This window comes from Camelus ferus, chromosome 13 (assembly GCF_009834535.1).
Source record: "Camelus ferus isolate YT-003-E chromosome 13, BCGSAC_Cfer_1.0, whole genome shotgun sequence".
Classification (NCBI taxonomy): domain Eukaryota; kingdom Metazoa; phylum Chordata; class Mammalia; order Artiodactyla; family Camelidae; genus Camelus; species Camelus ferus.
The window spans coordinates 11,215,877-11,231,944 of record NC_045708.1 but is presented as its reverse complement, the minus strand read 5'-3'; the positions used below and the strand labels follow the sequence as shown (position 1 = coordinate 11,231,944).

Genomic DNA, 16,068 nt, shown 5'->3' with positions numbered 1-16,068 from the left:
TCTAGGTATTTCATATAAGTAGAATCATACTGTATTTGCCCTTTTGTGACTAGCTTATTTCACTTAGCCTAATTTCAGAGTTTATCCATGCTGTAGCAGATATGAGAATGCCATTTCTTTTGAAGGCTGAATAATATTCCATTTACACAGATAGCACATTTTGTTTGTCCATTCACCCGCTGATGCACACTTTAACTGCTTCCACCTTTTGGCTATTGTGAATAGTGCTATGATGAACACTGGAGCACAATTTCTAGGCAAGCGTCTATTTTCAATGCTTTTGGGTATATGCCTAAGGGGTGGAATTTTTGGGTCATATGGAAACTCTAAGTTTTTGTTTTTTTTGAGGAACTGCCAAACTGTTTTCCACAGTGGCTGCACCATTTTTTATTCTCACCAGCAATGTTCCTTATTTTTTTCTTACCTATTTTCCAGCTCTTACCACCACCCATTAAATAATTCTATATTTAACTTACACATCACATTTACTGTGTGGTACTCCCACACCCAGACCGCAAGCTCCATAAAGGCAGAAATGTTTGTCAGTTTTCTTTTCTGCTCCATCCCCAGTGCTTACACTGTATGTGGCTTAATAAATAGAGTAGCTAAATGGACAAATTCAGCTAAATGGGCTTAATATGTCCTGAAGAGGCAAGGACTCAATGTCTCATAGTGCATTTCCCACAGTTCCGAAAGTCCACAGGTTTTCTAGGCCTAGGAATCAAGGTGAGATTGGGGTCAGGCTGAGACAAGATGAATGCTCCCAAAAAGGCTACCTGCACCCCCTGAAGCACCCTCCCAGCATCATCCACTGGGTCTTGGGAGCAGGTGGGGCTGGGAGGATCTGTTCCTGGAAGGGATTTCAGGCTGAGTGTGTATCTGTCTGGGAGAAGTATCGGGTTCATAGGCCTGGTATGAAGGGGTGTGGAGCCAGCGACAGAAGAATGCACAAGATAAGGTGCTGATGGAGAGAGGCAGGGGTCACGGAAGATGGAGGCATAAAGACTCAGAGGAGTTAGGAGCACTAAGAAGTGGAACCCTAATGGAAGGAAAAGGGAACCCTCCTACACTGTTGGTGGGAATGTAAACTGATGCATCCATTATGGAAAACAGTACGGAAATTCCTTAAAAAGACTAAAAGTAGACTTACCATATGTTCCAACAATCCCCGTCCTGGGCATGTGTCCGGAGAAAACTTTCATCCGAAAAAATACTTGCACCCCTATTTCATACCCGCACTATTTACAATAGCCAAGACTTGGAAGCAATGTAAATGTTCATCGACAGACGAGTGGATAAAAAAGATGTGGTAAATATACACAGTGGAATACTACTCAGGCCAAAAAAAGAGTAAAATAATGCCATTTTTAGCAACATGGATGGACCTAGAGATTGTCATACTAAGTGAAGCAAGCCAGAGAGAAAGAAAAATACCATATGACATTACTTATTTGTGGAATCTAAAAAAATGACACAAACATTTACAAAAGAGAAATAGACTCAGACATAGAAAACAAACTTATGGTAACGCGGGGAAAGGGGGTTGTGTGGAGGGATAAATTGGGAGTTTGGGGTTTGCAGATACTAACTACTATATGTAACAGAAAAATGGCAAGGTCCTACTGTATAGCAGAGGGAACTATAGTCAATATCTTGTAATAACCTACACTGAAAAAGAATATGAAAAAGTATATACATAAATGTATAAGTGAATCACTATGCTGCACACTAGAAACACAACATTGTAAATCAACAACACGCGAATTAAAAAAAAAGATGCGGCACCACCTACTTACTCCCTTTAAAGAGGAATCTACAGTGCGCAGCCTCAGTGAGGGGCGGGGCTGAGGCTAGGCTCAGGAGGGACGTGGCCCAGCCAATGTCCCCAGTGATCTAAGGGGCGGGGCCCAGGTGGGAGGGCCTCAGCAGGGAGATGAGACTAGCCGAGGGGGCGGGGTTTGAGGCTGGTCATCAAAAAAAGGGCCGAAAGGGCAGGCATGGCCAAGGGCAGCCCAGTAGGCGGGGCAGAACTAGACAGAGGCATCCAACGCTGGGGGCGGGGACTCTTCGACTGACTCTCCCTTTCTCCGAGGAGCTTGCTTACCTCCAGCAGGCGCACTCCGACTTGGGGAACTGGGCGCCGGCCGCTGGGGCTGGGCCGGGCGGGGCGCACCGCCAAGGCCCAGGCCCCGGCGCAGGGCAGAGCGCAGGCCGGCCAGCTGTGTCTCGGCCGCGCGCCGCTGTGTCTCCACGCGGGCCAGCTCGGTCTCCAGGCCTTGCGCCCGGCCCTCTGCCGCGCTCAGTCTCAGCCCCAGCTCCGCGGTCTCGGCCCGGGCGGCCTCCAGCTTCAGTTCCAGACTGTGGGCATGGTCCAGCTGCTGCTTCTGGGCGCCGCGCACCTCCTCCAGGGAGCCCAGCAGGCTTCGCTCACGGGTCCGGAACTCGCCCTCTTGCTCCTGCAGCTTCCGCTGGGCTCCCTGGAGCTGGGGCGGGGGCAAGGCCAGGAGGTGGGGGTCTGCAAGGCTGCCCCCTAACCCGACACCCTGCCTCGGGCCCACGGGCCCAAAAGTGGCGTGCGCAACACCTGTTCCATTAGTGGTCTCCACCCGAGCAGAAGATGCAAGATCATGGGAGTATGGTGGAAACCACTAGAAATTTTTTTTTTAATCTCTTCTTTCTATATATATGCCTTGCAATGTATACTGTTTATTAGTAATAAACTGACAGCTAATGCTTACATAGGTAGAACTTAGTGCCAGGCACTTAGTACTTTCTCCCCCAAAATCAACTCTAATTACCACTATGAATCATCTCTGTTTCACAGATGAGGAAACTGAGACACAAGGCAGTTAAGCAACTTGCCTAAGGCCACACAACTAGGAAAATTCGAGCTGGGATCCAAAGCCAGGCACCCTGGCTCCAGAGTCTGTTCTCTTAATCACTAAGCCACACTGCCTTTCAGTGCACATAACTTATCAATAAATCACACAGTGAGGGGAGGGGCTATAAAATTATTTACAGATAAAGTGCATGATCACACGTACACTCACACACACTTCTCTGGTCCAGAGAATGAGTCAACGTCTCACGGTCATCAGTTCCACTAGAAACCTCCTATAGAGTACCACCTGGATGCCAAGACCTGCACCAGGGCCTAGTATACATCTGTGCTGTGTCAGCCCCTAGCCCACGAATGCTCTAAAGCACAGAGAGGTTGAGTGGCATAGTTAAGGTCACATAGTAGAGTCACTGTAGTGAAACAACCAGTAAAAGCAGAGGGGAAAGAGTGCAGGCTTTGGAATCAGACAGACCTAGGTGGCTGTGTGGCCCTGGGTAGATCCCTTGACTTCTCTGAGCCTCAGTGTCTGGTTCTCTGTAAAGCTGGGGCTAACAGTACCTACCTCATGAGGCTGCCGGGAGACTCAGACAAGGTTCTGTCTACCAAGCTCCCGCCACCCCTGCTACAGTTCTTGCAGCTGTTGTTATTGTTATTATTATACCTGGGGGAGAAGCTCAAGGAATGGGGAAGACCGACAAGTCCTGGGCAGTGATCTCTCAGGGTGACTCCAGCATTGAGCACCACCACCTTCTCACTGGAGAAGGCACAGGGCATCCTGACTGCCTCCGAGGACCCTCCCCCTCCAGGCAGCCCACCCACCATCTAGTTACCTCCTGCCGCATGGCCTCCAGGCTGGCCTCGCCCTTCAGGAGCTTCTGTCTGAGGCCCAGGGCCTCCCGTCTGCCCTCCTTTTCTGCCCGTTCGCCCAGTGCCAAGCGGCCCTGCAGCTCCACCAGCTCCCGGCCCAGCCTGGCGTTCTCACTGTCCAGCATCTTCATCTGGGAGAGAAAGCAGACACAGACAGGACCTAGGACCCATTCTCAGCATCCACAGCCCCTCTGAGCCCAGGGTGTTGGTGAGCGCCCACAGGCTCCCACAGCAGCCTGTTCAGCTCTGCCCCATACCCTGCCTAGTCCAGACCTGGCACAGAGGGCACTCAGGACCCACTGCTCTAGGGACACATACATTGAACACCATTCCAATCCACTGGGAGCCTGCCCCTGATAACTCCACAGAGGTCAAGCCATGCCAGGCACCTGGGCACCAATGACCTCTGTGTACCACCTAATCACAACTACCTGTCATGCGGAGGCAGGAAGGGAGTGCTGAACCCCTAGGAGTTCTGCAGGGCAGGAACCACAGCTCTCTGCATCACCTTTCACTTCTACAATAATGCCTAGCTTTTATGGAGTACTTATCATGCATCCAGCCCTGTTCTAAGCACCGCACTTGAATTAAATCATTTAACCTTCACACAACTCTGTGTGGGGTAGGTACTAACATTACCCTACTTAACAGATAAGAAAACTAAAGCTCAGAGATGTGAAGTGACTTGCCCAAAGTCACACAGCCCATAGGCAGGAGACTGGGATTTGACCTCAGACAAGTGGAATCAAAGGAATGTTCTAGGCCCCCTATTTCCCCAGAGGAGCAGGTGGGGGGGTGAGGCCTACCTACCTCACTGTGCTGTAAGGAAGGGAACAGGAGAACACGCTATAGCACGTAAAACACCCAGCAAGAGCCTGGCACACAGACATGAGTTCCTTTCAGGGACTCTTGTGGCTTCCCAGGACATCAGTCCCAACAGGAAGGGGCCTGGGTAGAGGGGTGAACTGGTGGGAGGTGAACAGGGTTTCTCCTTCAGGCTGTGACATCTCTGGGGGAGGAAGGGCCTGGGCGCCAAATGGGGCTGTTTCCTGTTCTGCCGGCTTTCTAGAGTGGGAATGCCTGAGCCCTCAGTGTCCAGGGCAGTGCCCAGTATACAGCAGGCACTTGTTAAATGCTTGCTGTTGTTGATGAGCTTGGAGATCATCTAGTTCAGGGCTCAGCAAACTGTAGGCCAATCTCTGCAGGCCAAATTCCACCAGTCATCTGCTTCTGTAAAGGCCTTGGGCTAAGGATAGTTTGTACATTTTGAAACAGTTGAAAATGCCTTTTTTTTTTTTTTTTTAGTGGCAGTACTGGGGATTGAACCCAGGACCTCATGCATGCTAAGCATGAGCTCTACCACTGAGCTATAGTCATCCCTTAAAATGGCTCATTTTTAAATGGGTGAAAGAAAATCAAAAGAAGGACAGTATTTTTGACACATGAAAATTATATGAAATTCACATTTCAGTGTCCATCAACAAAGTTTTAATGGAACACACTCCTACTCATGTTGGTACCATCTAGGCCTGCCTTCTCCCCACAATGGCCGAGTTGAGTGGATGTGATAGAGACTGTAAGGCCCATAAGGCTCGAAATATTTACCATTGGGCGCCTTACAAAAACTTTTGCCAGTTCCTAATCTAGTCCATGGGGTCTGCACCTCTTTGTTGTTCACAGGTTCCTTTGAGAATTAGACAAGAGCCCCACATCCAGTCTTCAGAGAAATGTGAATGGGGAATGAGCGTGTACACAAACGTAGACACACACAAACACATGGTTTCAGGGTCTGAGGGCTCCTCAAAGCCCATCCATTCATACTAAGGTTAGGTGAGAAGCCTTGCTATAGTTCAAGCCCCTGGTTTTACATATGAGGGACTTTGGCTCCGGAAAGGGGGTACTGTCGGCCTAGGGACACACAGCAAAGTGCCCAGGGAAGGCGTGGAACTGGGGAGGGTACCTGCCGCCGAAGCTCCTGCAGCTCCCTCCGGGCCTCCAGTCGTGAGCGCTCCACCTCCTGCAGCCCGGCCCGCAGCTCCCCAGCCTCCTTGCCCACGGCCACCCGCGCCTCCTCCAGGAGTGCCAGCTTCTGCTCCTTGTCCTCATTGGCAAGCTTCAGGCTGGAGGAGAGCAGAGGCAGATGTCAGAGGCAGCCCCAGGTCCTGGCAAGAATACAGTGTGTGGCCCTACATGAAAGTCCCTTCCCCTGATTCCTGGAATGGTCTGGCAGGGTCCTGGCCGGGAGGTGCCCCATGTCCTCGCCTGAGCTGAGCCCTCAAGGGCTGGGGGCCTTGGCTGGGAGAGGTGAACCAGCAACTCAGGGTCAGGGGTGCACACTAATCTCCAGGCTGATGCCAGCAGATGGGGTCAGAGTCGGGGCCCAACCCTGCCTGGGGCCACCGTTCCCCTTCCCTCAGATAGAAAAATCACCTAAAGTGACCCAAGTCCAGGCTTGGTTCCAGGGCAGAGACTCCCCATCTGCACTATGTACCCAGAACCCTGGGGGTGAAGTTAGGTTCCAGGGATGAGATTCCGTGGGAAGAAAGGACACGGCTCGGTGAAGGGCTAGGGGCTGGGCACCCGGTCACCCCACCTGATACGCTCGCTCTCCGCCTTCTTTACAGCAGCCCGCAGCTCCTCGTTGGACCGCCGCAGGGCCTCCAGCTCCTTGGCCCCCTCGCTCAGGCTGCGCCGCAGCTCGCCCACCTCCTGGCGCTGGGCCTCGCGGCCGTCCTGGCTCTCGCGCACCTTGCGCTGGGCCTCCAGCAGCTCCCGCCGCAGCCCGTCGCGGGCGTCCTCCAGCAGGCGCAGCTGAGTCCTCAGCTCTTCTGCCTGTGATGACAGGATGGGGCTCAGGCCCCACTCAAGCTGGGCCTTGGCGGCAACCAGTCCATCCCCATATCCCTGGCCATGGGGCACCTGGCCACGGGGGATCTGCCTCATCCCTCTGGAGTGATTCAGACTGCAGGTGTGAGTTATGATTTCCAGCAAAACATGCTTGAGTCAGCAGTGTTTTGGCCTGAAATAATCATCAATCAGGATTATCCCGTGGCTGGACCTCAAGAGGCAGGGACCCCACCAGCCTCTCCTTGATAGCCCAAGCCCCACGCGTGTGTACACAGCAGGTACTTAATAAATGCTTGCTGCCTCCTTTCTTTCATTCATTCATTTGTTCTTGAATGCAGGGACAAACCTGGCACCTTTCTGGGCCCCCAGAGGCATTGAGGGTGCGTTGTGGGAAAAGGAAGAGGGCGGGCGGGCAGCTCACCTCGCGCAGGCAGGACTCCCGCTGCCTGCCCAGGTCTCGGGCCTGCTCCTGCAGCCGCTTCACCTCCTGGGTGTGGGCTGCAGCCCCCTCCTCAAGCTGGGCCCGCAGGTCCCGCAGCTCAGAGGTCAGGGTGTTCACAGTGCTCTAGGACGGATGGGCTCTTCAGGCTTGGTGCTTGGGCATCCCCCTCCCCTGGCTGATCCCAACTGGGCCAGCTGACTGTCCACTTCCTGCTCCCAACACAGCTGCTTCCACTGGCCTACCAGGCCCTCTGCTGACCCCTTAATGCCTAGAGTAGCTGGCCTAGCCCTCAGACTAGAGGCTGCCCCAGGGCAGAGCCATGCCTCCCCCTCAGGCAGGAGCCTCCTCCAAGGCTGTGTCTCAGATGGAGGCCTGCCTGCACCTCACCTCTGCCCCCCAGCTGCCCTACCCGGTCCTGCTCCTGGCGGCTCTGGGCATCTCGCTTCTGTCGCTCCATCTCCAGGGAGATGGCAGCCAGGCTGTGCCGTGTCCCCATCAACTTCTCTGACAGCGCCGTCTTCTCAGACTCTTTCAGGGACAGGGCCTGGGCAAGAGGCAGGGAGCAAAGGGCTCGGGCCCTACCCCCACCCTGCCCTGGGAAATGTGCTCCCTGGGGGCTTGGGGACCTGACTGGGCCCCCACAGGTAGAGCCATGGCAGAGGTGCAGGCTCACCCATCTGCAGCCCCAGGAAAGGGTACAATAGCCGTAACAATAACCTGGACATGGACACAACTTAGAGATTTCACTAACTTGCCACAACAATCCTGAAGCAAGGCGCTTCATTATTCCCATTTTACAGATGAAGTTGTTGAGGCTCAAAGAGGTAAAGTGACTTGCCCAGGGTGACACAGCGGGTGAGGAGAGGACATGGATGCAGCCTGCCCTGACTGTCTCCATGACATTATGGGAAAGTCAGAAGTTAGTTTTTTCTGAGGAGGGTCAGCTGATGCATGTGGGCTTCACAGGGACTGCTCAGAGGCGGTCATGGGGACGCCATGCCCAGCCTGGGGTGGGAGGATCAGCTTTTCCGGAACAACGCTCATTGTGTCACGACTGTGGCTGCCACAGTGGCTGTAAGCGTCCACTGTGTGCCAGACATGGCTCGCTGACTAGGGGTCTCAGTGATGCCTTGCAAACACCCCTCAAATCCCCCCATCCTACAGGTGAGGAAACTGAGGCCCAGAAAAGGACTAGCTCTGAGCTGCTGGGTGGCTGAGCAGAGACCAGCCCCAGAACAGGGGCCCCTTGGGCAGCAGTGGACGCCACAGCAGGGCTCACAAACCTGCTGCTTCTCACTCTCAGCCAGGAGGAGGCCCTCGTCACGCTCCTGCTGCAGGGCTGCGATCTCCTCACTCAGCTCCTCCTTCTCGGCCTCCAGCCGGGCCAGCAGCTCCTCCCGCTCCTGCTGCAGCTGACTCTGCAGCTGGGCCCGCTCGGACTCCAGCTCCCGCCATGCTGCCTCCTGGGGGCCAGGCCCAGACACATGTGACCCACGAGGCTGGGCCCAGGCAGCCCCTCACCAACCTCAGGGCAGCAGGGGCCACAGGGCAGGTAACCAGGTGACCACAAGGACTGTGATGGGGACACACCAGGGCAGTGTGAGCCCCAAGGAGCAGCAGCAGCCTGGCCTGGGGGAGGGGGAGTGTCAGAGAACATTTCCTGGAGGAAACAAGCAGCAGTCAGCCGGGTAGAGAGAGAAGAAAAAGAACCCCAGGGCAGAGTCCAGCCCTGGAGACGCCCGGAAGAAAGAAGAAACGTGATGTATGGGGAAACCACAGTATTTAAGGTCACTGGAGCTGGGACCATGAGGGGGACATGGTGAAGGATCAGACCAGAGCCACAGGCAGCAGCCAGGCCAGACTAGGCCACTGGGCTGCAGGGAGTGGTGGTCTGATTCTGAGGATGGTCGGGGCCACAGAGAGCCTCAATCAAGCCAGGGTGACAAGGAGCAATCTGCATTTTCAAATAGCAGATTTTTCAGAGCTTGTGGAAGAGGGACCGGGAGGGGGGCTGGGGTGGAGAAGAGTGAGCAGTAAATGGGCTTGGGTCTGGGGGTGGCAGAGTGGCTGGAGAGAAGGGTACAGATCTAGTGACATTAAGAGGCTGTCAGGGGGAGTGAGGAAGGGCACAGAAGTTTGTTTCCCTGGGGACTGGGTGGGTGGGGACAACCCACCGGCAAAGCCCACCTGGGGTCTAAGCCTGGCCCCAGCACTAGTCCCCAGCAGCTGTGTGAAAACAGAGGTGCCCCCGCTTCGAGTGCTCTGCCGCCACCTGCTGGAGACGTGTGGTACTACCCACCCAAATCCAGGACTACAGGGTGAATGGCGCTCCCTGGAGTCTGTCAGAGGCAGCCCGGCCCAAGACTTGCTCTGAAGAGTACCGTAAATACATAATTATAATTACCAGCATTCATGGCAGAGGGTATAGCTCAAGTGGCAGAGTGCATGCTTAGCATACACAAGGTCCTGGGTTCAATCCCCAGTACATTCTCCAAAAATAAATAAATAAACCTCATTACCCCCCAACTAAAAATAAAATCAACCTGCATTTATGGAGCATTTACAAAGCGCCAGTCTCTTCACTAAGCCCTTTTTATAGATTATCCCACTTCATCCTCATAATAACACTATCATTACCCCCACTGAGGAGACAGAGGAGACAGAGACAGTGGTTCAGAGCCCTTCGCCTGCCCCAACCCAGCTGCTTGAACCTTCTCTCGCTGAAGTCGCTGTAAGTCCTCCTCGTGGGCTGCCCGCTGCTCCCGCAGAGAGGCCTGGGCCTCCCGCTCAGCCTGCACCAGTTTCTGGGCCATCAGCTCCTTGTCCAGAGCCACTTTCTCCTCTGTAGTTGTCATCTGCTGCCGCAGGCCTGCCAACTCCCCTGCACAGGAGGGAGGGGAAGGAGGGTCAGGCTTTGGTTGGAACCTCCCAGTGGGCCAGCAGACTCAGGCCAGGTGGATCACATGGGCAAAATCCCAGAGGGAAGAGGGCCCACCTAGTATCTAGGCTGAGTTCCCTTGGAGAAGGTTCTCACCCTCTTCGGGCCTCAGTTTCTCTATCTGCTGCCCATTGACCCTGTCCTCCTCCCTATCTGCTGCCCACTGACCCTGTCCTCCTCCCTCCCTACCTGAAATGGCATCAAAGGGATGAAATGACTGATGAGGAGGACCCCCAAATGGGAAGGAGAGCAAAAATGTAACAGTTCACATCACTTAAGTGTTTACTATGGGCGGGCCCCTGGCTGAGCTCTTGACAGATCTAGCGGCATCGTAGTTTCACAACATGCCTAAGTAACTTATCTCATCCCCAATTTACACATGAGTACACGGAGGCTCAGAGGAGACAGGTAACTTTCCAAGGCTGCACAGCTTTCCTAAGGCATCTCCTTTAATGACTGATTGCCCTAAGCACACTTGGGGGACTGTCAGCACTAGTGAAGGGGACCATGGGGAGGGTGACCCCCCAGTGTGGACAATCTATAAACCATCCTCCAAGTTGGAAGCCCACCAGAGACTGTCAGCATTTCCCTTCCTGGTTCTGTCTGTCTCAGGTGTACGTGGGTGGGAAAATTAACTTTCATGATCCAAGTAGGTGCTCAGTAAACATTTACTGAGCAAGGAAAACCCCTGAGTTCAGAGACTGAGTCGTTGGAAAAGCTGCCAATGTCTCCGCAGAAACTCAGAACTCTCTACATGCCCCAATGACGGTAAACAACAGCCACCGTTGGCTGAGCCAGGCCCTGTGCCAAGGCCAGGCTTTTCTCACCTCATCCTGGCAAAGCCTCAGAAGGTGGGCATTATCAGAGAGGGAAGGGGCTGGCTTGGGAAAGTGGCAGGATTGGTTCCCAGGTCAGCTACATTCCAAAGCCAGTGATCCCAGCTTTGATGAGATCTCAGAACTCAACAGCTTACAGTCAGGCTGGAGCCTGGTGGTCCCTGCCATGCACCCCGGGCCCCCATACCAGTCAGGGTCTCCTTGGCCAGCAGCAGGGCCTGCCCATCTGCTTCCAGCTGCTCTCGCCGGGCCTCGAGCTGGACCAGCTGCCGCTGCACCTCAAACAGGCTGCTCTCCAGGGCTTCCTTCTCCAAGCTGCAGCATGCACGATCCCTAAGGCTTTGGGACTCAGCTTCCCGGGCCCCAGGAAACTGTGGATCCCAGGGCGTGGCCAGCCACAGGCCAGGTGCCAGCCTACCTGCCCAGCCGGGCCCACACTCCCTGGGGAGGCCTAAGCCCTCGCTAGATGAGTTGGCAAGCCGGCTCCTAAGTAACTGCCCCTGTGGGGTGATGCCAGGTGTGGCTGGTCATGGCGTGGCCCCAAGCAGACCCCCCAGGGTGGGGTGGGCAGTGCCCAAGGCCTTACCGCAGGCGGGTGGCCTCCTCCGACAGGGTCCGGCCTTCACGCTCAGCTGCCGCCAGCTGCACTGCCAGGCCGGCCCGCTCCTTGGCCAGTGCCTCCTTCTCCCTGGACGCCCGCTCCAGTGCCTCCACCTGCCTCTGCGTATCCCGCCGTGCCTGCTCCAGCTCCTGCTCCCGCCCGCTCAGCTGCCGGGAGAGCTGGCCCCCACCCCAGACACTGTGAGCCCCACCCTAGAACCCCCCATCCTGCTTATCATGCAGCACCTCAAATCCAGGCCTGACGTGGCCCTGGCAGGCAGGAGACCAGGTTCAAGCTCAGGCTCTACTCTGATGTGCTGTGTGCACTTGTACAAATCACAGCCTTCTCTGGATCTGCAGCGCACACACATTCAAAAATCAGGGTCCTCACTTAGTTTGGGTAGTAATCCAATCCTTTCTGTTCCCCAGAACATCCAGAGAAGCTGAATATATAAAAGAGACCGAAGGAGAGCTGCTCTGCAGGCTTCAAGAGTGGGACCTGGAGCCCAGCTCCCTGTCCCGCATGGTCTGTTCCCTAGAGGCCCCTCCCAGGAAGCCAGGACCTCCAGGACACACACCATATAAAGGCCTCTGGATCCCTGGAAATCTAGGGTCCCTTCCAGCTATGATTTCCCAAGTTTAAGATTCCAATTCTAAAATTCTCTGCCTATTATCATATCAGTAATGTGTACTGAGTGGTGATTCATCTCTGCTAAGTGCTCACTTACACGGTATACTCTTCAGAACAACCCTTTGTGATAAGAACTATTAGCCCCATGTTACAGATGGGGTCATTGAGGCACGGGGAGGTTGGGGAGCCTGCCCAAGGGCCCCAAGCTAGCAGAGGTGGGGCTGTATTTCAGCCCAGATCAGGCCCCTGAGCCTGAGACTTCTCCCAGGACAGAATGCTAGGAGCCCAGAACCCCTGCCTCACCTGCTCCCCATCCCCCACACACACCCACCTGGGCCAGCTGCTCCTGCAGCCGGCAGCGCTCCTGGTGCAGCGTGGGGAGCTGGTGCTCCAGGGCATCCCGGGCGTGCTCTGCCACCCGCAGGGAGCCCTCCAGGCCCTGCCGCTCCACCTCCTGCTCCAGCCGCAGCTGGTCCAGCCGCTCCTGCTCCTCCCGCGCCGAGATGGCCTCCTGCTCCACTTGCCGCTGCCGGCCCTGCAGGGCTGCCTTTTCCTCTTCTAGCTGAGGGGGCCAGGTGGAGGCGAGTGAGATCAGCCCAGCCCCTCATCCCAGGAAGAGGACCCACCTGGGATGCACCCACCTATCACGGCCAGCCCAGGGAAGGCTCCCTGGGGGGAAGGGGTGGTGCCCTAGGGTATGTGGACACTGGGGAGGAGGAGAAGGAAGGAAGGGCCTCTGGTGTCTCAGACCATGAGAGAGAAGACAGACAGACGAAGTCAGAGACAGCACAGAGACAGAAAGAGGCAAGGACCAAGACAGAGGGACAGAGGTATACAGGGAGATGTGGGGGTGCGGGCTGAGGTTGGGGTGCCTCCGTGGGGTCTCTGAGTGGGGGGACAGGTGAGCAAGGCAGGAGGGCCCACTGGCACACAGCATACCTGGGCGACAAGGCGATTCAGACCCAGCTTGTCCTGGGCGAGACTCTCGTTCAGGGCGCTCAGCTTGGACAAGGAGTCCCGCAGAGAGGCCTCCTCCACCCTCAGCTTGGTCATTGAGAGCTCGAGCTCCACGCGGCCAGCCTCAGCCTGCAGGACGGGGACCGGGGCGGCCAGAGACGGTCAGGCCGGGAGAGATGGAGAGAGATGGGAAAAGGTGTGCAGAGACGTAGAGAGACAGGAGGGAAGAGGCAGGAGTCATGGAGCACAGGGCCCACAGAGCAGGGTAGGGGAGACAAGGAGGGAGATACAACACGAGACAGAAAAAAATCACGGCAGGATGGCCTGCTGCCAATGAAGCCACGAGCCCAGAGCTGTGCAAGAACAAATGAGGTCAGCTCTAGCCAGCGGTCAGAGGGTGCCCCAGAGCAGGATCTCGGGCAGCACTGCTCAGGGCCCAGACCATAGGGATTGGTGCCGTCACTGACCAAGGGCTGTGCCCCTAATTCTCCCAGCCCCCAGGACCTATGTCCAGAGATGGGACTGGATGACCTGACCTAAGGGCACTGTCCCAGGAGCATCTGGAAAAGCTATGGCTAGTCATAAAGGTCAGTCACTTATGGCTGGGATCAGAGGTCAGTCTGTGGCCTGGGTCAAAGGTCAGCCTGAGTCCTGAAGGAAGGGATCAATCTGTGACCAGGGTTAAGAGGGTTCGTCTGTGGCTGGAGCGGGAAGGCCTAGGGTCTAGGGTAGAGGTGGGTGGGTGGTGGTGTGGCAAATGGGGACCCACCTTGGTCAGCGCCTCGGCCACCTCGGCCTTCTCAGCCTGCAGCATGTCCCGCTGCAGTGTGGCACAGCTCAGCGCCTCCCTCACCTCCACCAGCTCCTTTGCCAGCCCAGAGCGCTTCACTTCCAGCTGCTCCAGTTGCCTATGGCTGTGGGACAGAGGGTGAGGAGTCCCATGTCACTTCCTTGCCCTGAGTCTCCCACAGCCAGACATGCAGCCAGGGGGTAGATCCGAGGCAGGAGCCTCCCCTACAAGAATAGCCAAACCCACTGTGACCCTGGACCTCAGTTTTCACATCTGCAAAATGGGGCAACACCCACCTCATGAAGTTGTTATAAGGCTATGTGACCTTAGCCTATATGAAGTGCTTACAATAATGCCTGACATAACTCCCCACGGGCCTTAGGAAACAAGAATACTCTCCACTACCACGGTGTACTAAACACCACTGTTACTTATGCCTCAGAGAAGTGAACATCAAAGTGGTTAAGAAGGCACAATGACTGGGTTCAAATCCTGGCTCTTCCACTAACTAGCTGTGTGACCTTGGGTAAGTTACATGACCTCTCTGTGCCTCAGTTTCATCATCCATAAAATGAAGATACTAATAGCTCCTACACCGTAGAGTTATTGTGGAGGTTAAATAAGAGACTCTAAATGCTTAAAACGGTGTCCAGCACCCAGTAATATTAGTGTCATTATTGTAACGTTAAGTTCAGAAAATAGTATTCACGTTACTACTGTTACTTCAGTTATTGTCGTTATCATCATCCATATTCTACCTCCTACCAGTTCTCCGATCTCAGGTAAATGACTATACCTCCCTGAGCCTCAGTTTCCTGAAATGGGACTGGTTGAAGACCCTACATCAGAGGGGTGCCCTGAGGACTCCTTGAGACAGCAGGAAGCCCAGGACACAGGAGGTGTTCCCGAGCCCCCAGGGACACAGTCTGTAGCCCCATGGCCCACACAAGTGGCCTTGGCAGGGAGCCAGAAGCTGCTCACCTGCGCTCGAGCTCCCTGCGAGTCCACGCACTGTCCTGCGCTGTGTCCTCCCGCTCTTCCTCCAGCTGGTCCCGCTGGCGCCGCAACTCCTCCTGGGTCACCTGCATCTTCTCCCGCTCCTGCCGTAGCTCCTCAGCCTGCTGCTGGGCCGCCTGCAGGCTGTGGGCCAGGCTGTCCTTCTCCCTGCAGGACAAGGGGATGGGGAGCTGAAGGGGATGCTGGGGCCGCTCCCACCAGGGAAGATGGCCATGCTGCTGTCTTAGCCAAGAGCCATATCTCCCATCTTCCAAGGCACCTGCCTCTAGGAAGCCTTCCCTGACCCTAAGTATGGCCCCTTCATTTCATCCACATCTCCCTGGAGCTGACTCTTCCCAGCAGAGGGAACCCAGCTTTCCTTTTCCCCTCAACCAGCCCAATGGGAGGCCCAGTGGAACTGGGCACTGGCATTATCTCCAAATACCCCACCAGGCGACGATGCCAGGCTAGGCTCCTGTGACATTTGAGCAATGTTGCTGCCAGTTCTGCTAGCCTGTATGACTAGGAAATGCCCCTTACAGCACCCCATGCCCCTCAGTTCTGGGAGGCCCAATAGAGCTGGGTCTGTCCAGATTCCACAATTGCCTGCTGCACAGGCCAGCAGCATGTGGCAGCCAGGGCAGGGGAGGGAGCAGGCGCCTTCCAAGCCAGGGGTTTCCAGCCCAGGATTAGGGCTGACTGTGGTCATATCATCCACTGCCATCCCCTTCACTCAAAGTGACAACCAGCCAATACACTAGATGTGAAGGCTGGCAGTAGGTGGGAGAAAACATACAACATGAAATTAAGAAAAAGAATAGTAGAATGCAAGATGAAGTGTTCACTGGGAACACAACTACATAAAAAACCTTTCTCCTTCCAAGCCTTGGGAAGCAGAGCCAGTGCATCAACAGCGGTTAGGTTGGGCAGGGGAGGCTGTGAGGAGGTCCTGCCTTTTTATTTCCCCTCCATTTCATCAAACTTTTTATTATGCAGTTACATTTATGAAGAGAAAACCCCAAAAACAAGAACAAAAAATCAGAAACAACCAGGCAGCTAAGAGTGGATAATTCTTGTCTCCAAAACCTCCAAGAAACAGAGTCTGGAACAGCACTGTCAACAGAACTCTTGGAGATGATGGAAATGTCTTCTAGTCACATGTGCTACTGAGCCCTCGAAATGTGCCTAGTGCAACTGAGGGGATGAATTTTTACTTCCATAAATGTTTAATTAATCTAAAATTGTGACACATGTGGCTAGTTGCCACCATATTAGTGCAAATCCACATGCTCACAGGCTCGGGTTGGCGATAGGCCCAGAAACTG

General features: G+C 54.9%; 1 protein-coding gene across 9 annotated transcripts in view; it reads right to left on the bottom strand.

Moving 5' to 3' along the window:
- CROCC (ciliary rootlet coiled-coil, rootletin) overlaps positions 1-16,068 on the bottom strand; it is a 47,148-nt gene that overhangs the window by 9,105 nt on the left and 21,975 nt on the right. For all 9 annotated transcript variants that reach the window (XM_032495270.1, XM_032495264.1, XM_032495266.1 and 6 more), the window contains 14 exons: positions 14,729-14,911; positions 13,727-13,871; positions 12,940-13,086; positions 12,332-12,562; positions 11,356-11,549; positions 10,957-11,084; positions 9,707-9,876; positions 8,279-8,458; positions 7,405-7,539; positions 6,975-7,118; positions 6,300-6,538; positions 5,667-5,826; positions 3,670-3,837; positions 2,105-2,483 (listed from right to left, as the gene is read on the bottom strand). In XM_032495270.1, coding sequence (XP_032351161.1) covers positions 2,105-2,483; positions 3,670-3,837; positions 5,667-5,826; positions 6,300-6,538; positions 6,975-7,118; positions 7,405-7,539; positions 8,279-8,458; positions 9,707-9,876; positions 10,957-11,084; positions 11,356-11,549; positions 12,332-12,562; positions 12,940-13,086; positions 13,727-13,871; positions 14,729-14,911 — 2,603 coding nt within the window. The remainder of the gene's footprint in view (positions 1-2,104; positions 2,484-3,669; positions 3,838-5,666; positions 5,827-6,299; positions 6,539-6,974; positions 7,119-7,404; positions 7,540-8,278; positions 8,459-9,706; positions 9,877-10,956; positions 11,085-11,355; positions 11,550-12,331; positions 12,563-12,939; positions 13,087-13,726; positions 13,872-14,728; positions 14,912-16,068) is intronic.